The following is a 27,197-nucleotide window of genomic DNA, read 5'->3' as shown; positions in this document are numbered from 1 at the left end:
TAAATATTGCAAATTTCAAAACTAAGAGCAGAATTAAAAGAAAACGGAGGAGATGCAGATTTTTTTTAATTTTTTTTTTAACTAACAGGATCAACAGTATACATTTAGCTGTATAAGAAAAGATACAGACATTAGCAGTCCGATCTGCAGAGAGCATGGTATAGACCAGTGTTCCCCAACTCCGGTCCTCAAGAGCCACCAACAGGTCATGTTTTCAGGATTTTCTTTGTATTGCACAGGTGATGACTGCATCACCTGGACAGGCAAGCATTCAATCACCTGTGCAACACTAAGGAAAGCCTGAAAACATGACCTGTTGGTGGCTCTTGAGGACCAGAGTTGGGGAACACTGGTATAGAGCAACAGATTGATACATAGTCATATGGAGAATAACTTAGTATAACGTGTAAGTTAATAATTTGACTCCCTTTTTCTTCATGCTTAATAAAAGTCACGTGAGCGGTCCTAATTAATGATTACTCTTTTTCCGCTATGATTGAGCATGTGGTGATATCTGTTAATGTAGGGCCACCGATTGGACTTCTTAGTAACACTGAATCTTATTCTTGCTTTTAATATAATCAAGTTAAAAATCTTGGATCCCAACAAAAACACATACATAAACCAAAGACAACGTGCTCAAGTGAACCAGTGCTCAAGATAAAAAAATGGAACAGTCTTGCCAGTCTAGACGGACGTAAAAGAAAATACCTCCCAATCTCTAAGAGATGAGAGTGGTGGTTCCAGAGCAAGGGGCAAAGGGTGGGGGTAGGAACACTTCCACTATCTTCCCTGTAGCACCCTTGTAAAGCTCCTGTCCTGACAAGGACAGGCCCCGAGTGAGCCCTACTATGGACACCCACCATCCAATATGTGATCCCAAAATGTCTCTTATCTCTCAACGCGTTTCAACTCCCGTGCAGGAGAATCATCAGGGGAGTTTGGAATAAATATGTGCCAATGGGCTCAGTCGCTAATCCAGCAGTAAAGTTCATATAAGTCCATTCAAATTAGGTCCCACAGTGGCTGGGCACCCTAAATAATCAGCAAAGGCTAGCTGTGTCTGCAGCTTATGGTAAGTCCTGGTAAGTGAGGACTTATCATAAGCTGCAGACACAGCTAGCCTTTGCTGATTATTTAGGGTGATTAGCCACTGCGGGACCTAATTTGAATGGACTTATATGAACTTTACTGCTGGATTAGCGACTGAGCCTATTGGCACATAATTATTCCAAACTCCCCTCATGATTCTCCTGCACGGGAGTTGAAACGCGTTGGGAGATAAGAGACATTTTGGGATCACATATTGGATGGTGGGTGTCCATAGTAGGGCTCACTCGGGGCCTGTCCTTGCCAGGACAGGAGCTTTACAAGGGTGCTACAGGGAAGATAGTGGAAGTGTTCCTACCCCCACCCTTTGCCCCTTGCTCTGGAACCACCACTCTCATCTCTTCGAGATTGGGAGGTATTTTCTTTTACGCCCGTCTACACTGATAAGACTGTTCCATTTTTTTATCTTGAGCACTGGTTCACTTGAGCACGTTTTCTTTGGTTTATGTATGTGTTTTTGTTGGGATCCAAGATTTTTAACTTGATTATATTAAAAGTTATGTTTTATATAGTGGTTATCCTCCATAGCTGTCTTTGAATTGTCAAGCCCTGAGGGTATAGATTCGGCGTGGCTTATTGCACGCCATAGCTATTCCTGAATCTTATTCTTGCAATAAACCCAAGTATAACTACGTGTCATTCTGCTCCATAACAAGCTGCCTGTAAATCAACATGCATGTTCAAAAAACTTTTCAACTGTATTTCTAAAAAAAACCCGTTCCTATGACATATTGCTGTTACATTCTCGTTGTGGTGCCCCCCTCTCTATCGCTGCTGGTTTATTTTTCTTATGTCTACCTAATATGTCTAGCGCAGGTCAGAAAAGACAATTCTTACTGACCAACCTGTTCGATATCAGGAATTAACTGCATGAGTATCACGTAGCCTGGCTGAGTTTTTGAAAATATGTGACCACAGATTAAAAGAAACCCATCACTTGATTAATTCTGACCAAAACGAAAGAAAAAACTGTATTTTTTCTGTAAAGCACTTTAGGGTTTCAGAAAAAACAAAAACCATGGTTTGAAGAGTGTCTAGACGAAGCTAGTCTGGTGACGCTCGTGGCCAGCTTCTCCCAGCACCACTGTAGGTGATTGACAGGTCTCTGCCATGTATGTACAGACTTAGAGACCTGTCAATCACACATAGTGGAAGTGGACTAGTCTAGTCTCGCCCTATAGCTCTTGGCCGTCTCTTCGAACTATGTTTTATCTGAAACGCCGGAACGCTTCAGAGAAGAAGTAACAGACTACAATCGTGCAGCCAGGATCTGATTCTGCTGTCCAATATTTGTCATGTACTTGCCCAGAATTTTGTAAAAAGGAAAAAAAATAATCTGCATCTATAACTTCTGCAAAAAATACAATTGTATCCACTACAAATATGAAAATACACAGTATTATTTACAGATTTCCAAAACAAAGTGTAGCATTGGTTCCCCCAAAGCCAAATGAGTTACTCAACGCTATACGCCTCTTCCCCGGTTTCCACTCTTGTGCTTTAAGAGGGACATAATTCAGATCAAACTCTGGCTCTGTTCTGTCAAGGTTCAGAGTAGGTGGCAAGGTTCCATGATAGCAAGACAGAACTGTGAATGCTGCTTCAACAGCCCCCGCCGCACCAAGCAGGTGACCTGTAGCTCCTTTAGTTGCAGATACCGCCAGTGAATGTGCATGTTGTCCAAACAGTCTTTTAATAGCTCTGTTCTCGGCAGCATCGCCGAGGGGTGTGGAGGTGGAATGAGCATTGATATAAGTCACATCTTCTACCTGTAACTTGGAATCCACAATGGCTGCCCTCATGCACCTGATAAAAAATAACAGCAAAGGCATTAGTTATTAGTCCTTTTCTCACTACATAACATAGCAGTCTAGTAGTTTCATGAAACATTAAAGGAATTTGACTTGTCCCTTTGCTTCCATACATCCTTGGCTTTTATTTTGTCTCCCTTTTAGAACATATGAACCTCAGATTATAGGTAGTGGCAGAACCTAGAGTTCATCTGTCCCTTGCGGGAAGCCGCTTACTGCTGGTGAAACCTTCCGCCACTGCTCCCAGGAGATTAGGGACCAATACACCGTAACTACTATTATTTCGGCAGTCTGCAGAAATCATTGTAGAGAACAAAGATTCTTTTTTCTTATCTGTTTTATCTGCCTTCATGCAGACTGATCTACTATATAAATGCCACAGATATCCATTGGTCGCGGCCTCTGTCTGTCATGGAAATCCAAGTCGCTGATTGGTCGCGGCAAAACGGCCACGACCAATCAGCGACGGACACAGTCCGGCAGCAAAATGGCCGCTTCTTACTCCCCACAGTCAGTGCCCGCTCCATAATCCCCTCCAGTCAGCGCTCACACAGGGTTAATGGCAGCGGTAACGGACCACGTTATGCCGCGGGTAACGCACTCCGTTACCGCTGCTATTAACCCTGTGTGACCAACTTTTTACTATTGATGCTGCCTATGCGGCATCAATAGTTAAAAGATCTAATGTTAATAAAAAAAATAAAAAATCGTTATATACTCACCGTCCGTCGGCCCCTCGGATCCAGAACCGGCCTTTCCCGCTCCTCGCGACGCTCCGGTGACCGCTCCATGCATTGCGGTCTCGCGAGACCGCTACGTCATCATCTCGCGAGACCGCAATGCACTCTTGGGACCAGAGCGCGCGAGTAGCGTCGGTAACCGCTTCGCCTGGATCCGGGGCCAACGGAAGGTGAGTATATAACTATTTTTATTTTTATTCTTTTTTTTAACAGGGATACGATGCCCACATTGCTATATACTATGTGGGCTGTGCAATATACTACGTGGGCTGTGCAATATACTACGTGGCTGTGCTATACACTACGTGGGATGTGCTATACACTACGTGGGATGTGCTATACACTACGTGGGATGTGCTATACACTACGTGGGATGTGCTATACACTACGTGGGATGTGCTATACACTACGTGGGATGTGCTATACACTACGTGGGATGTGCTATACACTACGTGGGATGTGCTATACACTACGTGGGCTGTTATACACTACGTGGGCTGTGTTATACACTTCGTGGGCTGTGTTATACACTTCGTGGGCTGTGTTATACACTACGTAAGCTGAGTTATATACTGCGTGCGTGGGCTGTTATATACTACGTGAGCTGTGTTATATGCTACGTGGGCTGTTATACACTCCGTGGGCTGTGCTATATACTACGTGGCTGTGCTATATACTCCGTGGGCTGTGTTATATACGACGTGGCTGTGCTATATACTCCGTGGGCTGTGCTATATACTACGTGGCTGTGCTATATACTACGTCGCTGTGCTATATACTACGTGGCTGTGCTATATACTACGTGGCTGTGCAATATACTACGTGGCTGTGCAATATACTACGTGGCTGTGCAATATACTACGTGGCTGTGCAATATACTACGTGACTGTGCAATATACTACGTGGCTGTGCAATATACTACGTGGCTGTGCAATATACTACATGGGTTGTTATATACTACATGGCCGGCCGCGAACAATCAGCGACAGGCGCAGTCCTGTGTATTCAATGTATTATTCTAAAATCTTCATAAATAAACTACATACATATTCTAGAATACCCGATGCGTTAGAATCGGGCTACCATCTAGTTAACAATATATTTATATAGGGCAGGGTTACACAGCTTTCACAGTTGCATTTCGCTTTGAGTCACAATGAAAGATTGTGATCCCAAAACGTACTTGACTTGCACTTTAGACTAAAGGTCCATTTACACTGCGAAATTATCCCTTTCTAGGGTTCCTCAATTCATGATTATTTTGATTGCCAAGTGGACAAACAATACGCTAATTTGCTGAGTGAAATTAAATCTTGTGCTGTACAAGGGGCCATTGTTCTCGGAAGCACATCATCATGTATAAGCAGGACTTCTTCTGCCGAGAACATTGGCACCAAAAGATCACTTAGAGACCGTTCAGCGTGCATCTGAAGAGCGGTCAGCCTGCGTAATTAATTACTGATTAAACTAACCTCATCGATAAGTATAATAAATATTTACTGATTAACTAGGCAAAATCAGGTGTAAATGACTAACTCTTACCTGCTTTTTTTTTTTTTTTTTTTACAAGTTGTAGACAAGTTGAGAACCAAAACTGAAGAGACTCTTCAAATAACAGCGATGTGCCCACCCATGAGCATAAAATACTAGATCTACTTTAACAAGGATTCAAATATCAGAATAGAGTCATGGATTAAAACTGGATATGCTACATTCTTAGCGCACATAAGTAATGGCATCCAGTGACCACACTCCCCAAAAGATAAGGGATGAGTGTTAAAGAACGCAGAGCCTACATGGACCCACCAGTGGCACGATATGACCGCAGATCGGTAAAGTTTCACTGATTGATGGTTGATTAAAAGTCTGTTTACACAGTCAGACCAAAGCAAAGGATACGAACTGAGCGATCTGAAGAAGATTGTTCCGTGCACAAAAGCTGCTATAGTTCTTGGCAGTGCGAATCTTGTTTACACAGGATAATGCACCGCCAAGAATGATGACCTGCTGTGCTGCACTAAAGATCATTTCACCTGATGAAAGAGCGTTTCTCGATCATCGGGTGATCTACAGCCTGCCTGTGTATATCGCAGTGATTTTAATAATGCTTATTCTATTATGCAGCATAACTGCCCCTTAAAAGACGAAGGCTGGAATATGCAAAAATTCTAATGAAACACTACTATATAGTGCCAGTAAAAGGAATCACCACAAATAAATAAGACAATTTTTTAAGTCCTTCCTATAGTTCTTTGCTGCTAGTCTGCTGCTGTTTTTTCTTTCTGTTAAACTCGTATATATAAATAGTAAGCAGCTTCTAAGCAGAAGCTGGCAGTAGAATAATCAGGTCACTTCTTTTAAGCGCTTTGTGGATTTGGAAGCCTGAAGCAATTGCAAAAAGGTAAAAAAGATGAACATATGCACAGCAAGTCCTTTTTGAAATTGCTGTGCACATTATCATTCTTTTGATAATTTCTTTAGCGGTTTTTCAAGCTGATTCCTAGGCAGACTCGCCTGAAAAAGACATCATGTGCACAAACCCAAAGGGGTTATTCCCAACTTAAGATGTTATCACCTATCCACATCTTTTACGACATGTCAGCTGATCCACCCGCGGCTGTTAACTAGTGAAATGCCGCTGTCAACTATGACAGCGGCATTTAACATGCGCTTCCGGCAAGCGCACCGAAAATCCTACCCATCAGCACCCGTGTCACATGACCGCTGGTTGCCGAGGGGTTGGCATGACAACTAGAGGTCTTCAGCAGACCTCTATGGTTGTCACTGCCGGATTGCTATGAGTGCCGCCTGGTGATTGGCACTCATAGAAAGTCAGCAATTCTTCTACATACAGGCGATCTGATCATCACCTGTATGTAGTAAAGGCAATCGAGTTATGGCAGCTTCTTCAGACTACTGGCATGCCAATAGTAAAAAAAAAATGTTTTTTAAAATATTTAAATTTAAAAAATAAAAAAAAATAAAGTTCAATCACCCCCCTTTTGCCTCATTCAAAATAAAACAATAAAAAAATCAAACATACACATATTTGGTATTATCGCATTCAGAATCGCCCAATCTATCAATGTAAAAAAATAATTAACCTGATCGCTAAACAGCGTAAGGAGAAAAAAGTCAAAACGCCATTATTACGTTTTTTTTGTCGCCACAACATTGCATTAAAATGCAATAACGGGCGATCAAAAGATTGTATCTGCACCACTCCCTCTCCTCTGGCATTTTCCCCTACTCCTTCAAGCACTCTATCATTACTCCATTACTAAAGAAACCCGCCCTCGACTCATCCTGCACAAACAACTACAGACCAGTCTCCAACCTCCCATTCATCTCTAAACTCTTTGTGCGCCTGATCTACTCCCGCCTTACCCGTTACCCCTCCACTCACTCCCTCCTAGACCCTTCACAGTCCAGTTTCCGCCCCTACATTCTACAGAAACTGCACTCATCAAGGTGACCAACGACCTTCTGACAGCAAAATGTAACGGTGACCACTCTCTGCTCATTCTTCTCAACCTTTCTCCAGCTTTCGACACTGTTGACCACCCTCTCCTACTCTCTAGGCTCCAGTCACTAGGCATTAAGAACACTGCTCTCTCCTGGTTCTCCTCCTATCTTTCTGACCGCTCCATCAGTGTTCTGTTCGATGGCTCCACTTCATCTCTTCTTCCTCTCACTGTTGGGGTCCCTCAGAACTCAGTCCTTGGCCCCTTCTCTTCTCCCTCTACACGGCCCCAATTGGACAGGCCATCAGCAGATTTGGCTTTCAGTATCATCTTTATGCTGATGACACACAACTATACACGTCATCCCCTGACCTTACCCCCGCTGTACTACAGAATACCAGTGAGTGACTGTCTATCTGCAGTCTCCAACATCATGTCCGCTCTCTATCTGAAACTCAACCTCTCCAAAACTGAACTTCTTCTGCTTCCGCCATCTACTAACCTCCCTAAATCTGACATTTCCCTTTCCATGGGAGGCAGCATAATAACACCCCGGCAGCAGGCAGGCTGTCTGGGTGCTAGGTTTGACTCTGATCTCTCCTTCACATCCCATATACAATCTCTTGCCCGCTCTTGCCGCTTACACCTAAAGAACATCTCTAGAATCCGCCCTTTTCTCACTATGGAAACAACAAAAACCCTCACTGTCGCCCTGATCCACTCCCGCCTGGACTACTGAAACGCTCTATTAATTGGCCTCCCCCTTACCTGACTTTCCCCTTTCCAACCTATCCTTAATGCAGCAGCCAGGGTTGTCCATCAAGCTAATTGGTATTCAGACGTTTCCGCTCTTCACCAGTCGTTACACTGGCTTGCCCATTCACTATATATTATATTATTGAATCCAATTCAAAGTATTTGTTCTCACCCACAAAGCTCTCCACAGTGCTGCACCCCCTTACATCTCCTCCATCATTTCATTTTGGTCTATCGGTTCAACTGACCAATGAGCTCTGCAAACGACTTTCGACTAATCTCTGCACTAATACGTACCTCCCACTCCTGACTCCAAGACTTCTCCCGTGCTGTGCCAATCCTCTGGAATGCTCTACCCCAAGATATTAGGAACATCCACAATTTGTATAGTTTTAGGCGCTCCCTCAAAACACATTTGTTCAGAGTGGCCTATCACGTTCACTAATCAAAGTCATTTTATATTTGTGTGTGTGTGTGGCCCATTCACTACTTCCATCTATCCCCCACCCCCGGAAGATGGCTGGACCATCATTGTAAATACATCATTGTAAATACACACCTGTACTTTGTATCTCCCCACCTCATTGTAGATTGTAAGCTCTCACGAGCAGGGTCGTCTTATTTTGCTTTAATTATTGTATTGTTAACGTTGCTACTTATGACTTGTGTTTGAAACTGTTAAACTGTAAAGCGCTGCAGAATATATATATATATATTATACATACTGGTGCTTAACAAAGACCGTGCTGTGAGGTCGAAACATTGCACCACTTGGTGCTGGATTAACACCTTTATCCCATATGACGTACTATCCCGTCGATGTGACCTGGGACTTAATTCCCAGTGACGGGATAGTACGTCATAGGCGATCGGCCGAGCTCACCGGGGGAGCGCGACCGATCGCCGCCGGGTGTCAGCTGATTATTACAGCTGACATCCGGCACTATGTGCCAGGAGCGGTCACGGACCGCTCCCAGCACATTAACCCCCGGAACACTGCGATCAAACATGATCGCAGCATTCTGGCGGCATAGGGAAGAATCGCGCAGGGAGGGGGCTTCCCTGAGACCCTCGGAGCAACGCAATGTGATCGCGTTGCTCCGAGGGTCTCCTACCTCCTCCTCCCTGCAGGCCCCGGATCCAAAATGGCCACGGGGCTCCCTCTGGGTCCTGCAGGGAGGTGACTTTCAAGAGCCTGCTTAGACAAGGCGTCGGGAAGCCTCCCTGCAGTGCCTGTCAGATCACTGATCTGACACACTGCTTTGCAAAGTGTCAGATCAGCGATCTGACGCTATAGTATGATGTCCCCCCTGGGACAAAGTAAAAAAAAAAAAATTTACATGTGTAATAAAAAAAAATATTGTTCAATAAATACATTTCTTTATCTAAATTAAAAAAACAAAACAATAAAAGTACACATATTTAGTATCGCCGCGTCCGTAACGACCCGACCTATAAAACTGTCCCACTAGTTAACCCCTTCAGTGAACGACGTAAAAAAAAAAAAAAAAAAAACGAGGCAAAAAAAAACGCTCTATTATCATACCGCCAAACAAAAAGTGGAATAACACGCGATCAAAAAAATGGATATGAATAACCATGGTACAGCTGAAAACGTAATCTTTTCCTGCAAAAAACGAGCCGCCATACAGCATCATAAGCGAAAAAATAAAAAAGTTATAGTCCTCAGAATAAATTATTTTTTTTATATAAAATAGTTTTTATCGTATAAAAGCGCCAAAACATAAAAAAGTGATATAAATGAGGTATTGCTGTAATCGTACTGACCCAAAGAATAAGACAGCTTTATCAATTTTACCAAACGTGGAACGGCCCCCCCCCCCCCAAAAAAAAAAAAAAAGAAAAGAAATTCATGAATAGCTGGTTTTTGGTCATTCTGCCTCACAAAAATCGGAATAAAAAGCGATCCAAAAATGTCACGTGCCCGAAAATGGTACCAATAAAAACAAGACCTCACATGACTCTGTGGACCAAAATATGGAAAAATTATAGCTCGCAAAATGAAGAGACGCAAAAAATATTTTTTACAATAAAAAGCGTCTTTTAGTGTGTGATGGCTGCCAATCATAAAAATCCGCTAAAAAAAGCTATAAAAGTAAATCAAACCCCCCTTCATCACCCCCTTAGTTAGGGAAAAATAATAAAATTTAAAAAAAAAATGTTTTCCACTTTCCCATTAGGGTTAGGGATGGGTCTAAAGTTAGGGTTAGGGTTGGGGCTAAAGTTAGGGTTTGCATTACATTTAGGGTTGGAATTAGGGTTGGGATTAGGGTTAGGGGGGTGGTTAGCGTTATGGCTGGGATTAGGGGTGTGTTGGAGTTAGGGGTGTGGTTAGGGTTGGGATTAGGGGTGTGTTGGGGTTAGGGGTGTGGCTGGGATTAGGGCTAGGGACATGTTCGGGTTAAGGGTGTGGTTAGGTTTATGGTTGTTATTAGTGTTAGGGGTGTGTTTGGGTTAGGGTTTCAGTTAGAATTCGGGGTTTTCCCCTGTTTAGGCACATCAGGGGCTCTCCAAACGCGACATGGCGTCCGATCTCAATTCCAGTCAATTTTGCATTGAAAAGTCAAATGGCGCTCCGTCCCTTCCAAGCTCTCCCATGCACCCAAACAGGGGTTTACCCCAACATATGGGATATCAGCGTACTCAGGACAAATTGGACAACAACTTTTGGGGACCAATTTCTCCTGTTACCCTTGGGAAAATACAAAACTGGGGGCGAAAAGATCATTTTTGTGAAAAAATATGATTTTTTATTTTTACGGCTCTACATTATAAACTTCTGTGAAGCACTTGGTGGGTCAAAGTGCTCACCACACATCTAGATAAGTTCCTTAGGGGGTCTACTTTCCAAAATGGTTTCACTTGTGGGGGGTTTCAATGTTTAGGCACATCAGGGGCTCTCCAAACGCGACATGGTGTCCCATCTCAATTCCAGTCAATTTTGCATTGAAAAGTCAAATGGCGCTCCTTCCCTTCCAAGCTCTGCCATGCGCCCAAACAGTGGTTTACCCCCACGTATGGGGTATCAGTGTACTCAGGACAAATTGTACAACAACTTTTGGGGTCCAATTTCTCTTGTTACCCTTGGTAAAATAAAACAAATTGGAGCTAAAGTAAAATTATTTGTGAAAAAAAAGTTAAAATGTTCATTTTTTTTTTTTTTTTATTCCAAAAATTCCTGTGAAACACCTGAAGGGTTAATAAACTTATTGAATGTGGTTTAGAGCACCCTGAGATGTGCAGTTTTTAGAATGGTGTCACACTTGGGTATTCTCTATCATATAGACCCCTCAAAGTGACTTCAAATGTGATGTGGTCCCTAATAAAAAAATAAAATGGTGTTGTAAAAATGAGAAATTGCTGGTCAACTTTTAACCCTTATAACTCCCTAACAAAAAAAATTTTGGTTCCAAAATTGTGCTGATGTAAAGTAGACATGTGGGAAATGTTACTTATTAAGTATTTTGTGTGACATATCTCTGTGATTTAAGGGCATAAAAATTCAAAGTTGGAAAACTGCGACATTTTCACCAAATGTCCGTTTTTTTTCACAAATAAACACAGGTAATATCAAAGAAATTTTACCACTACCATGAAGTACAATATGTCACGAGAAAACTATGTCAGAATCATCAGGATTCGTTGAAGTGTTCCAGAGTTATAACCTCATAAAGGGACAGTGGTCCGAATTGTAAAAATTGGTCCAGTCATTAACGTGCAAACCAACCTGGGGCGATTAAGGGGTTAAAGTCCACAATTTTTCCTTGAACTGAAGTGCGGCGGATGATCTCCTGAGGGATCTCCTCCCAGACCTGGACTAAAGCATCCCCCAACTCCTGGACAGTCTGTGGTGCAACGGGACGTTGGTGGATGGAGCGAGACATGAAGTCCCAGATGTGCTCAATCGGATTCAGGTCTGGGGAACGGGAGGGCCAGTCCATAGCTTCAATGCCGTCATTTTGCAGGAACTGCTGGCACACTCCAGCCACATGAGGTCTGGCATTGTCCAGGTCTAACCACACCAGCATATGGTCTCACAAGGGGTCTGAGGATCTCATCTCAGTACCTAATGGCGGTCAGGCTACCTCTGGCGAGCACATGGAGGATTGTTCGGCCCTCCAAAGAAATGCAACCCCACACCATTACTGACCCACTGCCAAACAGGTCATGCTGAAGGATGTTGCAGGCAGATCGCTCTCCACGGCATCTCCAGACTCTCTCACGTCTGTCACATGTACTCAGTGTGAACCTGCTTTCATCTGTGAAGAGCACAGGGCGTCAGTGGCGAATTTGCCAATCCTAGTGTTCTGTGGCAAATGCCAAGCGTCCTGCACGGTGTTGGGCTATGAGCACAACCCCCATCTGTGGACATAGGGCACTCAGACCATCCTCATGGAGTCGGTTTCTAATCATTTTTGCAGACACATGCACATTTGTGGCCTGCTGGAGGTCATTTTGCAGGGTTTTGGCAGTGCTCCTCCTGTTCCTCCTTGCACAAAGGCGGAGGTAGCAGTCCTGCTGCTGGGTTGTTGCCCAGCTACAGCCCACTCCACGTCTCCTGGTGTACTGGACTGTATCCTCGTAGCGCCTCCAGCTTCTGGACACTACACTGGCAGACACAGCAAACCTTCTTGCAACAGCTCGCATTGATGTGCCATCCTTGATGAGCTGCACTACCTTAGCCACTTGTGTGCGTTGTAGAGTCCGTTTCATGCTACGAGTGTGAAAGCACAACCAACATTCAAAAGTGCCCAATACATCAGCCAGAAAGCATTGGTACTGAGATGTGGTCTGTGGTCCCCACCTGCAGAACCACTCCTTTATTGAGGGTGTCTTGATAATTGCCAATAATTTCTATCTGTTGTCTATTCCATTTGCACAACAGCATGCTAAATTGATTGTCAAACAGTGTTCCTACTGAAGTGGACAGTTTGATTTCACAGAAGTTTGATTTACTTGGAGTTATATTCTGTTGTTTAAGTGTTCCCTTTATTTTTTGAGCAGTGTATGTATGTATGTAGACACCAGACTTCTGCACAACATAACTGATGGTCCCAACCCCATTTATAAGGCAAGAAATCCCACTTATTAAACCTGACAGGGCACACCTGTGAAGTGAAAACCATTCCCGATGACTACTTCTTGAAGCTCATCAAGAGAATGCCAAGAGTGTGCAAAGCATTCATCAAAGCAAAAGGTGGCTACTTTGAAGAGCCTAGAATATAAGACATAATTTCAGTTGTTTCACACTTTTTTGCTAAGTATATAATTCCACATGTGTTAATTCCCAGTTTTGATGACTTCAGTGTGAATGTACAATTTTCATAGTCATGAAAATACAGAAAAATCTTTACATGAGAAGGTGTGTCCAAACTTTTGGTCTGTACTGTATATATATGTATGTATGTGTCACAGAGGAGATCCTCTGCGCTGTAAGCCACAGATAGTGGTTGTGCTCACAGCCCAACACTGTGCAGTATGCTTGGCATTTGCCACAGAACACCAGGATTAGCAAATTTGCCACTGGCGCCCTGTGCTCTTCACAGATGAAAGCAGGTTCACATTGAGCACATGTGACAGACGTGACAGAGTCTGGAGACGCCGTGGAGAGCTATCTGCTGCCTGCAACATCATTCAGCATGACCGGTTTGGCAGTGGGTCAGTTATGGTGTGGGGTGGCATTTCTTTAGAGGGCCGCACAGCCCTCCATGTGCTCGCCAGAGGTAGCCTGACTGCCATTAGGTACCAAGATGAGAACCTCAAACCCCTTGTGAAACCATATGCTGGTGCGGTTGGCCCTGGGTTCCTCCTAATGCAGGACAATGCCAGACCTCATGTGGCTGGAGTGTGTCAGCAGTTCCTGCAAGATGAAGGCATTGAAGCTATGGACTGGCCCGCCTGTTCCCCAGACCTGAATCCGATTGAGCACATCTGGCACATCAGGTCTTGCTCCATCCACCAACGTCACGTTGCACTGCAGACTGTCCAGGAGTTGGCAGATGCTTTAGTCATCCAGGTCTGGGAGGAGATCCCTCAGGAGACCATTCGCCGCCTCATCAGGAGCAAGCCCAGGCGTTGTACAGTAGGGAGGTCATACAGGCACATGGAGGCCACACAATACTGAGCATCTTTTCCTTCTCTTGAGACATTTCCACTTAAGTTGGATAAGCCTGTAATTTGATTTTCCACTTTGATTTGGAGTATTATTCCAAATCCAGACCTACACGGGATATTCATTTTGATTTAAATTGATAATTGTTATGTTTTATTTTTCTGAACACATTCCACTATGCAATGAATACAAATTTGCAACTGGAATATTTCATTCAGAGATGCTAATTTAGTGTTCCCTTTATTTTTTGAGATTATATATATATATATATATATATATATATATATATATATATATATATATATATATATATATATATATATATATTCCATAATGAGAGAAAAATATAATGCGGCACTCACCCAGAAAAATGCTGTGAAACGTGAATTTATTGAAGACAAGTATTTCAATCCATAAGGACTGCAGGTGCATGAGGAGGGTGCGGTGTTGGAGTGAGGACGACGGCCGTTTCGCACGTATAGTGCTTCGACGGGTCCTGGTTGTGAATAGTGTTATATATAGTGTTTATATATATATATATATATATATATATATATATATATATATATATATATATATATATATATATATATAGCAAATTTTTCATCTGTATATGGTGTGTTGCCTCTATTTTTCTAATATATATTACACACAGAGCAGAATAGCTGTCTATTGGTGGGGGTTCAGGTTTCAAACCTCTCTCTAATCGCACAAAACACTGTTTTGATGTGAACATCTCTTGTATGTAGACCGTACATAGAGTAGTGTATGGGCTCAATAGTAGGTATATAGGTCCACTCAGCATCTCACAGGGTAGTGGCACTGAGGACTCCTAGACTTACAATTGAGCCCAGACACCGCTTTATGTGTGTGCTGCACACCAAAGCTGTGCACATCAGAGCAGTATTTTGTGTGATTCGTGGGGGCTAAAGACCCAGATCCCTTCTAACTGTCAACTATTTTCAGTGATTATATATAATTTGAAAATGACATTTACAATTTAGAAGCCAAAAAAACTCTAATAAAGCCCATTAACTAGGAAATACTATCCCGACCTACAGACGTGGATAGATGTGAGTCACCAGAATATAAAGGTACACTGAAATTGGACTGTAACTGAAGAAAACAGAACAATGAGTTTCTAAAGTCGTTCTGCCTTCAAAATGAGATGGGAAGAAAGCTTCGGAGACAATAGTTAGAAAAAAAAAATGCATTTCTTGGTGAAGATTAGAATCTTTTTCAGAAAACCGCTGCTTTTTGAAAACTGAATTTTGTATTCTGCAGCAGCTACCAGGAAGAACTCCATGAACCATGAAAAAGAACAGAGCCAATTAAAACGGAAAAAAAAAAATACTTAAAAAAGTGAATGAAAGCCGTGTTTCCATGGAAACAACAGGAACCTGCATGCAATGGTTGATATGCAAGACTAAGCCATTGAATATGGATTGTAGTAGGACCACGGAGCGCAGGACGGCTTGCACTTGTAAATGAGACTGCTTTTTATGAAATGTAAATGACGTTCAGTTCCAATGTTCAAGTTTAAAAGTGAACTACAACTAACACAGCGCCTCTGAGCCGGAACCAGGATAAAGGACTGCAGTGGCAAAGTCGAATGTGGCAGATTTCCGTAATAACATGGCTCCACTACTTGTTGTGGGGTCCCCCTCATTTTTGACAACCAGCCTTGCTAAAGCTCACAACTGGGGGTTGGTATTCTCATGGATATTGACCCCTCCCTTAAAATAGCAGCCCGCAGCTGCCCAGAAAAGGCACATCTATTAGATGCACCAACTCTGGTGCTTTGCCCAGTTCTTCCCACTTGCCCTGTAGCGGTGGCAAGTGGGGTTCATATTTGTGGGGTTGATGTCACCTTTGTATTGTCAGTTGACATCAAGCCCATGGCTTAGTAATGGAGAAGAGTCTATAAGACACCTATACATTACTAATCCTATCGTTGTATTGTATTAAGACACAGCCAGAATAAAGCCTTTTTTTTCAATCTGGACAGTGCCAAGATATGACTGTCCAGGCTGAGAACCACTGGTGAATGAGCTGCTGCGAGCGCAGCATCAGTGACCAGCGGTGACGTCATAGAGGTTATCTCTGGTCACTGAGCCTCCCTTCCCAGCCAGGCTGAGCTGCGGTGAGATCCCCGCTAGCTGTGGTGTTGTAACAATGAGAAATCGCTGTTCAACTTTTAACCCTTATAACTTCCTAACAAAAAAAAATGTTGGTTCCACAATTGTGCTGATGTAAAGTAGACATGTGGGAAATGTTACTTATTAAGTATTTTGTGTGACATAGCTCTGCGATTTTAGGGCATGAAAACTCAAAGTTGAAAAATTTCAAAATTTAACATTTTCGCCAAATTTCTGTTTTTTTCACAAATAAACGCAATTCACATCAAAGAAATGTTACCACTACCATGAAGTACAATATGTCACGAGAAAATAGTCTCAGAATCACTGGGATCCATGGAAACGTTCCAGAGATATTACCTCATAAAGGGGCAGTAGTCAGAATTGTAAAAATTGGCCAAGTCATTAACGTGAAAACCACCCTCGGCGGTAAAGGGTTTAACATATGGTGCTGCACGCATGTCTGTACAGATTACGCAGTACGCAGTACGCAGCACAGATTAGAAGGGCCAATACAAGTCTATTGCTCGGTGTAAACATGCTGTCCGTGTGCCGTCCGTGTTTAACATTGAAAGTATGTGAGAAGCTTTGTAATATCCAGTATCCAAAAAACAGAAAAACACAGACGACACACTGATTGATAACACTGGTGATGCCAATACTGGTGTAACACGAACGTGTTTTATATAGACATGTGAAGGGGGCCTAACAGTGTTGTTGGTGGAATATTCCAGGATTCGGGGCCCCACTTTGAATTTTGCCTAGAGCCCCAATTAGTCTAAAACCAGCCCTGCTCCCGTGTTGGTGCTGTTCCCGCAGTGTCGGCACTCTTTCTCCCGGGCTCTTGTTGTGACACGTGGTGCCCAATCAGCGCTGGCGTCACTGTCCCCGCTTCCTGTCGAATTGAGCATGAAGAGGAAGTCAGAGATCAGCTGAAGCTCGGACTTCCTGTTCATGTTCGATTTGCTCGGAGACTGAGACAGTGATCCCAGCGTTGATTGGGTGCCAGCATCACATATCACGTATCACAACAACAACCGCACGGGAGCCCCGGGGAACGGCACCAGCACGGGAGGCGACTGTAAGCTTTATTTTATGAGGGCCAAACATTTTGATCAAGAAGGGGTTGTCCTAGTAGTGGAAAACACCTTTAAGCTTATAGCCATCTATATTCCCATGGAATGTTTACTACAGACCTCATTGTAAAAAAGGTTGGGGGAAGCAAAAGGTTAATCTTGCACCTACATCCACAGAATAAAATGACATGTTGTGGATCTCAAATCCATAGCTACTGTCAGTTTACGATGCAGAAATATGGAGGTTTCTTAAACTGTATTGCATTATGCTGGCACTGTGAAATGCAGATTTTTAACAAGCGAATATGCAACGTAAATTCTGTTTCCGAACTGTAGAAACTTGGTCTAGGTGCCAGGGTTGTGGAGTTGGAGGTGGTGTCCATTTTGGTGGAGTCGAAATAAAATGGACCAATTCCTAAAATACACTGCTCAAAAAAATAAAGGGAACACTTAAACAACAGAATATAACTCCAAGTAAATCAAACTTCTGTGAAATGAAACTGTCCACTTAGGAAGCAACACTGATTGACAATCAATTTCACATGCTGTTCTGCAAATAAAATAGACAAAAGATGGAAATTATTGGCAATTATCAAGACACACTCAATAAAAGAGTGATTCAGCAGGTGGGGACCACAGACCACAACTCAGTACCCATGCTTTCTGGCTGATGTTTTGGTCACTTTTGAATGTTGGTTGTGCTTTCACACTCGTAGCATGAGACGGACTCTACAACCCACACAAGTGGCTCTGTAGTGCAGCTCATCCAGGATGGCACATCAATGTGAGCTGCGGCAAGGTTTGCTGTGTCTGTCAGCGTAGTGTCCAGAGGCTGGAGGCACTACCAGGAGACAGGCCAGTGCACAAGGAGATGTGGAGGTGGCCATAGGAGGGCAACAAATCTCAGACTTTGTGCAAGGAGGAACAGGAGCACTGCCAGAGCCCTGCAAAATGACCTCCAGCAGGCCACAGATGTGCATGTGTCTGCACAAATGGTTAGAAACCAACTCCTTGAGGATGGTCTGAGTGCCCGACGTCCACAGATGGGGGTTGTGCTCATAGCCCAACACCGTGCAGGACACTTGCCATTTGCCACAGAACACCAGGATTGGCAAATTCGCCACTGGCGCTCTGTGCTCTCCACAGATGAAAGCAGGTTCATGCTGAGCACATGTGACAGACGTGACAGTCTGGAGACGCCATGGAGTGCGATCTGCTGCCTGGAACATCATTTAGCATGACCGATTTGGCAGTGGGTCAGTAATGGTGTGGGGTGGCATTTCTTTGGAGGGCCGCGTAGCCCTCCATGTGCTCGACAGAGGTAGCCTGACTGACAGTAGGTACCGAGATGAGATCATCAGACCCCTTGTGAGACCATATGGTGGTACGGTTGGCCCTGGGTTCCTCCGAATGCAGGACAATGCCAGACCTCATGTGGCTGGAGTGTGTCAGCAGTTCCTGCAAGATGAAGGCATTGAAGCTATGGACTGGCCCGCCCATTCCACAGACCTGAATCCGATTGAACACTTCTGGGACATCATGTCTCGCACCATCTACCAACGTCACGTTGCACCACAGACTGTCCAGGAGTTGGCGGATGCTTTAGTCGAGGTCTGGGAGGAGATCCCTCAGGAGACCATCAGCCGCCTCATCAGGAGCATGCCCAGGTGTTGTAGGGAGGTCATACAGGCATGTGGAGGCCACACACACTACTGAGCATCATTTCCTTGTCTTAAGGCATTTCCACTGAAGTTGGATCAGCCTGTAACTTCATTTTCCACTTTGATTTTGAGAATCATTCCAACTCCAGACCTCCGTGGGATATAAGTTGTGATTTACGTTGATCATTTTAAGGTTTTATTGTTCTCAACACATTCCACTATGTAATGAATAAAGATTTACAACTGAAATATTTCATTCAGTGATAGATATCTAGGATGTGGGATTTTAGTGTTCCCTTTATTTTTTTGAGCAGTGTATATAATAAACTGGGTACAGTAGTACAATGCAGGACATTGTGGAAATTATTTCACAAGAATTTGGGTAAGTTATGAAATGTCCTATATCTAAGTTCCTGATCTAAGGATCTCGGTTTTTAGTTGAGATGAATCTGTGCTGCACTTTATGTACATGCTCAGTAGTGACCAGTGCTGTGGAGATGAATCTGTGCTGCACTTTATGTACATGCTCAGTAGTAGTGAGGCAATGCTGTGTAGTCTGGGAAATTGAGAAGTCAGAAGTTTGGCTGAATGTTTTGATCCATTGACTCTTAACAATGTATCAATTAAAATTGGATGAAACTCCAGTGATACAAAGTCGGTCTTCTTAGTTTAATTCGTGTGTCACAGATCACCATAGCATTTAATGGCAGAGTCTGATCCACAAAATCTGATCAGAACAGGACATGTTCTGAGTTTCACGGACCCAGCCTGAGATATCACAGTATGAGGTCAAGTTCACACTTTCAGAATTTTACATCACTATTTCTAAGCCAAAATTAAGAGTGGGTAAAAAATGAAGACATGGTCCATGTGTTTCTATTATAGTTTATTACGATTGCTCCTTTCCTGATTTTGGATTACAAATGCTGACCAGTTACTGATCTTGTGAACGTGCTCTAAAGCTGAGAATTTTCTCTGATGAAGCCCCATACAGACTGTTGTCACTTCTGGAAGAGCGAATGACAGAAGAAAAAGTGAACGCTACCATGATTTTTGTGTCATGTTAGCTGTAAAGCATCCTGAGACCATTTAAGTGCAGGGTTCCTTTCCATACAATTTTGCCCAAAAACATAAACACAAATAAAGAATGGGATCTAAACATAGTCCAAGAGGAACTTCTCCCAACAATCCAGGAGCAATTTAGTGATGAACAATGTTTTTAGGAGCATGATTGAGCACCATGAAAAGTGACAACTAGGGTTGAGCGAAACGGGTCGTTCATTTTCATAAGTCGCCGACTTTTGGCAAAGTCGGCGTCTCATGAAACCCGACCCGATCCCTGTGCGGGGTCGGCCATGCGGTACGCGATCTTGGCGCCAAAGTCGCGTTTACTGTATTTTGCAGACTATAAGACGTACCGGACCATAGGGCGCAACGCAAATTTTGAAGAGGAAAATAGGAAAAAAAAAAATATGTAATAGGTCAAATGGGGGTCCATCTTATAGTATGAGCTTAGTTTACCTGGGGGCAGTGGCGGTGGAGTGGGGTCACAGGAGGCAGGGTAACCACTGCAAGAAGCCAGTGGCAGCAGGAGTGGGGCAATGCTGCAGGCTATGGGCTGGGACAAGGGGGTGTCCCAGCGGTGGACTACATGAAAATGTCGGCACTGCAGGCAGGAGCAGAGTCCCCGCTCTGCATATTGCTCTACCAGCGCTGCCTTTCAGGAAAATGGCCACAAGAGGCGGCGCATGTGCAGACTGAGATCACGGCACAATAACCAGTTTCAAAAAAACATAACTTTGCAACGTCTGATAAATAATTTAATTTAAAAAAGTTTACTCTTTAGAAGCTAAAATGATAAAATGTACCTGAATGCACCATCACCTTCCGGACTTGGAGCTGTTATATGGCAAGCATCACCTGACAGTCCATAGCCTAGTACCTCTGCATACATTTTGGCACCTCGGGCCACTGCATGTTCATATTCTTCTAACACAAGCATGGCTGCACCCTCTCCCATTACAAAACCTTCACGTTCAGGATGAAAGGGCCGACATGCTTTCTGAGGAGTTTTATTATAGCTGGTACTCAGTGCTCGAGCTCTTGCAAAGCCAGCAAGTGACAAGGGGCTGATGCAAGCTTCTGTTCCCCCTGCTAACATGACATCAGCATCTCCATGAGTGATAAATCTATAGGAGTCTCCAATGGCGTGGGCTCCTGTAGTACAGGCTGTTGAAACAGCATGGTTGGGTCCTCGGAGCTTGTACTTAATACTGATGTGTCCTGCAGCCATATTCACTAAGATCCGAGGAACAAAGAAGGGACTCACTTTGTTGTACCCTTTTGTTTGAAATAACAATGCAGTCTCTGTAATGATATCAAGAGGAACCATTCCCATGCCTATTGCCACACCAGTGGAACCTTGTTCTTCTTCAGTCTTTGGAAACCAGTTGGCATCAGTAATTGCTTGTTCAGCAGCTCCTACAGCCAAAATTGTGGCAGATGACATGGTCTTCATATCGGACTTTGAAACATATCGTTCCTCAAAGAACTCACCACACCCAAGACCCCTTGGGACGCGAGCGGCGACTCTACAAGGGATATTTTCATACTCTTCCTCTTCCAGAGCAACTATTCCACTTTTGCCTTGAATCAGATGATCCCATGCCAACTGGGTGCCAGTGCCAATAGGAGATACGATGCCAACACCAGTTACAACAACTCTTCGATGACACTTCTGAACTGTATGACTGCTAATACCTCTTTTACATAGTGATAAAGTTCGGAGATGTTTTAGCAAGAAGGAGCAGGCATCAGCCATTCTTAGGACTTTTTGTAGGTGGATGGTCATGACTTGTTTCGGATGTTATCTAAAAGTAGTCAAAAAGACAACACCCGGTTTATCTGAGCACCTGTGCAATTATAAAAAACATGACTTTACCATACGGCCTAGGGATAGACAAGCAACGTTATCCTCACATCTCACCATCCACAGACAAGATGAGAAAGTCACAAGGTGGTCAATCCAAGTGACTATGTAGCACAAGAACATGTCAATACTACTAAAAGACCACTCATAATTTATGTCAGCCAAGTCTGCTGATTTTGACAGGAACTGCTAACCATGACGATTACATGAAGATTCCCCTTCTTCTGGAGCAGCTGGGCTGTGTAGGCTATCTTGCTACTAGTGTTAAAAAAACATTTGCTACTGATAAGGATAAAAAACTGTGTAAGCACTACATTTATGATGGCTATGGGCTGGACCGCTAGGAGAGACACTGACCATGAGAACGGAGGTGCTAAAGTCTCCTGTGTGAATGGAGCGGTAACGCATATGTGAGAACTCCACTCTCACTCTTTGGGACTGACGGAGACCGCTGGCACTGTTCTCTGTACTAGTTCCAGTATCAGATAATGGAGCATTAGTTGCACTTATATACTACTGCTCCATTCACACAGGAGACTGCGGGACCCCTGTCCTTGTGATTGGTGGAAATCGCAGTGATCAAACATTTATCTCCTAAACTTTGGATAAATAATGAATGCTGATGGGAGAACCCTTTACCAATTTTCGACAGCTTGAGATTAAAATGGCTCGATTTGCGGGAGAAAGGAGGCCCGGAAACTTCTTTCCGGCTTTGAATTAGCTGGTGTGACATCATCTGTGCATCACATTGCACAAATGACATAGCGCCAGCACCAACACATCAAACACCTCGATGGGGACGCCGGAAGGCAAGAGATTGATAGGCTTTCCGACTACCTGCCAGGTACTACTGACCTGGATGTTCGATCGGAGTCCCACAAATCGATCAGCTCATCTCTACTTGACACAATTTAAAGAGAATCTGTCAGAAGAATTTCACCCTCTCCCACAACCTGTGTATATATATTTATTTATTACTCCAGCAATACCATAATATGGCCAGTCAGTCCGATCCTTCTATAATGAGGAATCAGCCCTTGAGTTGATATGCAAACGAGGATGTAGATTTGTTGCATCTGTCACTCCATCTCTATTCCTCACCCTCCTCCTATTTGACTGACAACTTCTATGCCTGACTTTGGGTGTGACTTCAGACTTCAGGCACCGGAAACATCAGTCAAGTCGGAGGAGGCAGTGCTAGGAATAGAGCTGGAGTGAAGGAGGCTTCAGATATACAAGTGAGGCTGAAGGACTATTGTATATCAATCCAAACACTGATTTCTCTATCCCGAATGCCTGGATCTACTACTTGGCCTCACAACCGAGCACTGTAGGATATCAGGTCAACTACTTAGAGTAGGAACTAAATGGAAACTGTCATGTCAGTATTACACATAGGTCCCCCTTTGACAGAATGCCGCAAACTGTCCCACTCTAAACCTAATATATAAAGTGTGGGATAGAGGCAAGAATATGCTGGGAATTGGTAACTTCACAAACTACACAGCTGTATGGTATACCTAGAACATGTAAGAGATATACAAGCTAAAAGGCTTCAACAATTGGTTAGATAGGGGTAATTTTCTGTTGTCACAACTCCTAAATGAAGGAATGTTTAAAAACTTCAAGCAAATAAGAGCCGTCTACAATCTCATAAAACTGGTATTGTCAAGAGGAAGATGAGAGACACCAGACCCAATAATACAGATGAGCGGACTTGGCTACTATCAAAGCAACCTGGGCTTCCATAACACCTCAGCAGTGCCACAGGCTGATCGCCTCCATGCTGCATTGATGAAGTAATTGATGCAAAAGGAGCCCTGACCAAGTATTGAGTGCATTTACTGAACATACATATCAGTAGGCCAACATTTCAGATTTTAAAATCATTTTTTTCAAACACATCCATAATTACCCAAGTTATAAAGAAATGTATAATAAACACGGCAAAAATTTTCAAAAGGTATAGAGAACAAATGGTATCACTAAAAATGTGACTTTGTCCTTCAAAGAATGCGGACCCCAAGTTCTAATTTTTTCTATATGCGTCCTATATATCCAGCCAAGTTTGAGACCCCTGTTCTATACTAACCCCTGGCACACTGTGGCACCTCTCCCTCTATACTAACCCCTGGCACACTGTGGCACCTCTCCCTCTATACTAACCCCTGGCACACTGTGGCACCTCCCCCTCTATACTATCCCCTGGCACACCTCCCCCTCTATATTATCCCCTGGCACACTGGGATACCTCCCCCTGTAATACTATCCCCTGGCTCACTGTGGCACCACTCCCTCCATACTAACCCCTGGCTCACTGTGGCACCTCTCCCTCTATACTATCCCCTGGCTCACTGTGGCACCACTCCCTCCATACTAACCCCTGGCACACTGTGGCACCTCTTCCTCTATACTATCCCCTGGCACACTGTGGGACCTCTCCCTCTATACTAACCCCTGGCACACTGGGACACCTCTCCCTCTATACTATCCCCTGGCACACTGTGGGACCTCTCTCTCTATACTATCCCCTGGCACACTGTGGCACCTCTCCCTCTATACTATCCCCTGGCACACTGTGGCACCTCTCCCTCTATACTATCCCCTGGCACACTGTGGCACCTCTCCCTCTATACTATCCCCTGGCACACTGTTGCACCTCTCCCTCTATACTATCCCCTGGCACACTGTGGCACCTCTCCCTCTATACTATCCCCTGGCACACTGTGGCACCTCTTCCTCTATACTAACCCCTGGCACACTGTGGAACCTCTCCCTCTATACTAACCCCTGGCACACTGTGGGACCTCTTCCTCTTTACTACCCCTGGCACACTGTGGGACTTCTCCCTCTATACTATCCCCTGGCACACTGTGGCACCTCTCCCTCTATACTATCCCCTGGCACAATGTGACACCTCTCCCTCTATACTATCCCCTGGTACCTCTCCCTCTATACTATACCCTGGCACACTGTGGCACCTCTCCCTCTATACTATCCCCTGGCACACTGTGGCACCTCTCCCTCTATACTATCCCCTGGCACACTGTGGCACCTCTCCCTCTATACTATCCCTTGGCACAATGTGACACCTCTCTCTCTATACTATCCCATGGCACCTCTCCCTCTATACTATCCCCTGGCACACTGTGGCACCTCTCCCTCTATACTATCCCCTGGCACACTGTGGCACCTCTCCCTCTATACTATCCCCTGGCACACTGTGGCACCTCTCCCTCTATACTATCTCCTGGCACACTGTGGCACCTCTCCCTCTATACTATCCCCTGGCACACTGGGGCACCTCTCCCTCTATACTATCCCCTGGCACACTGTGGGACCTCTCCCTCTATACTATCCCCTGGCACACTGTGGGACCTCTTCCTCTTTACTATCCCCTGGCACACTGTGGGACCTCTTCCTCTTTACTATCCCCTGGCACACTGTGGGACCTCTCCCTCTATACTATCCCCTGGCACACTGTGGCACCTCTCCCTCTATATTATCCCCTGGCACACTGGGACACCTCTCCCTCTATACTATCCCCCGGCACACTGTGGGACCTCTCCCTCTATACTATCCCCTGGCACACTGTGGGACCTCTTCCTCTTTACTATCCCCTGGCACACTGTGGGACCTCTCCCTCTATACTATCCCCTGGCACACTGGGACACCTCTCCCTCTATACTATCCCCTGGCACACTGTGGGACCTCTCCCTCTATACTATCCCCTGGCACACTGTGGCACCTCTCCCTCTATACTATCCCCTGGCACAATGTGGCACCTCTCCCTCTATACTATCCCCTGGCACACTGTGGCACCACTGCCCCTATACTATCCCCTGGCACGCTGTGGCACCTCTGCCTCTATACTATCCCCTGGCACACTGTGGCACCTCTCCCTCTATACTATCCCCTGGCACACTGTGGCACCTCTCCCTCTATACTATCCCCTGGCACAATGTGGCACCTCTCCCTCTATACTATCCCCTGGCACACTGTGGCACCACTGCCCCTATACTATCCCCTGGCACACTGTGGCACCTCTCCCTCTATACTATCTCCTGGCACACTCTGGCACCTCCCCCTCTATACTACCCCCTGGCACACTGTGGGACCTCTGCCCCTATACTATCCCCTGGCACACTGTGGCACCTCTCCCCTATACTATCCCCTGGCACGCTGTGGCACCTCTCCCCTATACTATCCCCTGGCACACTGTGGCACCTCTCCCCTATACTATCCCCTGGCACACTGTGGCACCTCTCCCCTATACTATCCCCTGGCACACTGTGGCACCTCTCCTCTATACTATCCCCTGGCACACTGTGGCACCTCTCCCCCTATACTATCCCCTGGCACACTGTGGCACCTCTCCCCCTATACTATCCCCTGGCACATTGTGGCACCTCTCCCTCTATACTATCTCCTGGCACACTGTGGCACCTCTGCCCCTATACTATCCCCTGGCACACTGTGGCACCTCTCCTCTATACTATCCCCTGGCACACTGTGGCACCTCTCCCCCTATACTATCCCCTGGCACATTGTGGCACCTCTCCCTCTATACTATCTCCTGGCACACTGTGGCACCTCTGCCCCTATACTATCCCCTGGCACACTGTGGCACCTCTCCCCTATACTATCCCCTGGCACACTGTGACACCTCTGCCCCTATACTATCCCCTGGCACACTGTGACATCTCTGCACCCGTGGGGTAGATGTTAAAGCCCCTCTGATGACGTCATGTGACCAGGCTGCTGTGTGGAAGGCGCTGAGTCCTGGTGCACAGAGGGACCGGCGCCTCCAGCAGTCTGGGACCCTCCGTCCGTACCTGTGGGGGAGCCGGCCGCTGGTTCCGGGTCCGTCTCACATCCGCTCCTGCGCCGTGCTCCGCGCCGCTGCGCTTCCTCCTTGCACTCAGCCCCGGCTCACAGTCATGGCTTCCTCCGAGTCTTCCGCCATCACCGAGCTGTGCCAGAACGGGCGCCAGGTGTTTATGGACGCCTCCCAGCTGCTGCTCACCTATGCGGACAATATCCTGCGGTGAGTCCTGTACCCGGCGGTGACATCACTGGCTGCGGAGGGGTCTGTGGTGCCATGACGCTGGATGTGGAGGCGTGACGTCATTCATTGCGGACAGAGATCCGCTCCATCTGAGCAGTGTGCAGCCGGTGCTGGTGCCTGTAGGATTGGCCAGTCCAGTAGTGAAGGTGACTGCAGCCAGTGTGGCGCCATGGACGAGGCGATCACTAGTGGAAGGAAGAGAGTCCAAGATTCTCCCCAAAATAACAAGGTCTCCCCTAGCCATATGGGATAATTGGCTGATGGCTGGGGGTCTGACTGCTGGGACCCCCAGTGATCCCGGAATCTGGGCT

General features: G+C 45.1%; 2 protein-coding genes across 3 annotated transcripts in view; one reads left to right on the top strand and one right to left on the bottom strand.

Moving 5' to 3' along the window:
• Nucleotides 1-1,085: 1,085 nt before the first annotated feature.
• On the bottom strand, nt 1,086-26,786 carry OXSM (3-oxoacyl-ACP synthase, mitochondrial). Its single transcript, XM_077268933.1, has 3 exons — nt 26,654-26,786; nt 20,758-21,759; nt 1,086-2,916 (listed from the first exon to the last, which is right to left on the bottom strand). The coding sequence occupies exons 2-3, from the start codon at nt 21,738-21,740 to the stop codon at nt 2,514-2,516; spliced, it is 1,386 nt and encodes a 461-aa protein (XP_077125048.1). The 5' UTR covers nt 21,741-21,759; nt 26,654-26,786; the 3' UTR covers nt 1,086-2,513.
• Nucleotides 26,736-27,197, top strand: part of NGLY1 (N-glycanase 1) — a 60,542-nt gene continuing 60,080 nt past the window's right edge. Inside the window, exon 1 of one of the 2 annotated variants that reach the window (XM_077268920.1) lies at nt 26,736-26,865. In XM_077268920.1, coding sequence (XP_077125035.1) covers nt 26,759-26,865 — 107 coding nt within the window. In that variant the 5' untranslated portion in view covers nt 26,736-26,758. Of the gene's footprint in view, nt 26,866-26,888; nt 27,033-27,197 lie in introns of those variants that run through there. The other variant, XM_077268921.1, reaches the window with a different exon arrangement.

Source organism: Ranitomeya variabilis, chromosome 6 (genome assembly GCF_051348905.1).
Source record: "Ranitomeya variabilis isolate aRanVar5 chromosome 6, aRanVar5.hap1, whole genome shotgun sequence".
In the NCBI taxonomy this organism is placed as follows: Eukaryota; Metazoa; Chordata; class Amphibia; order Anura; family Dendrobatidae; genus Ranitomeya; species Ranitomeya variabilis.
Note: the sequence above shows the minus strand (reverse complement) of the source record. Positions and strands in the feature narration are given on the sequence as shown.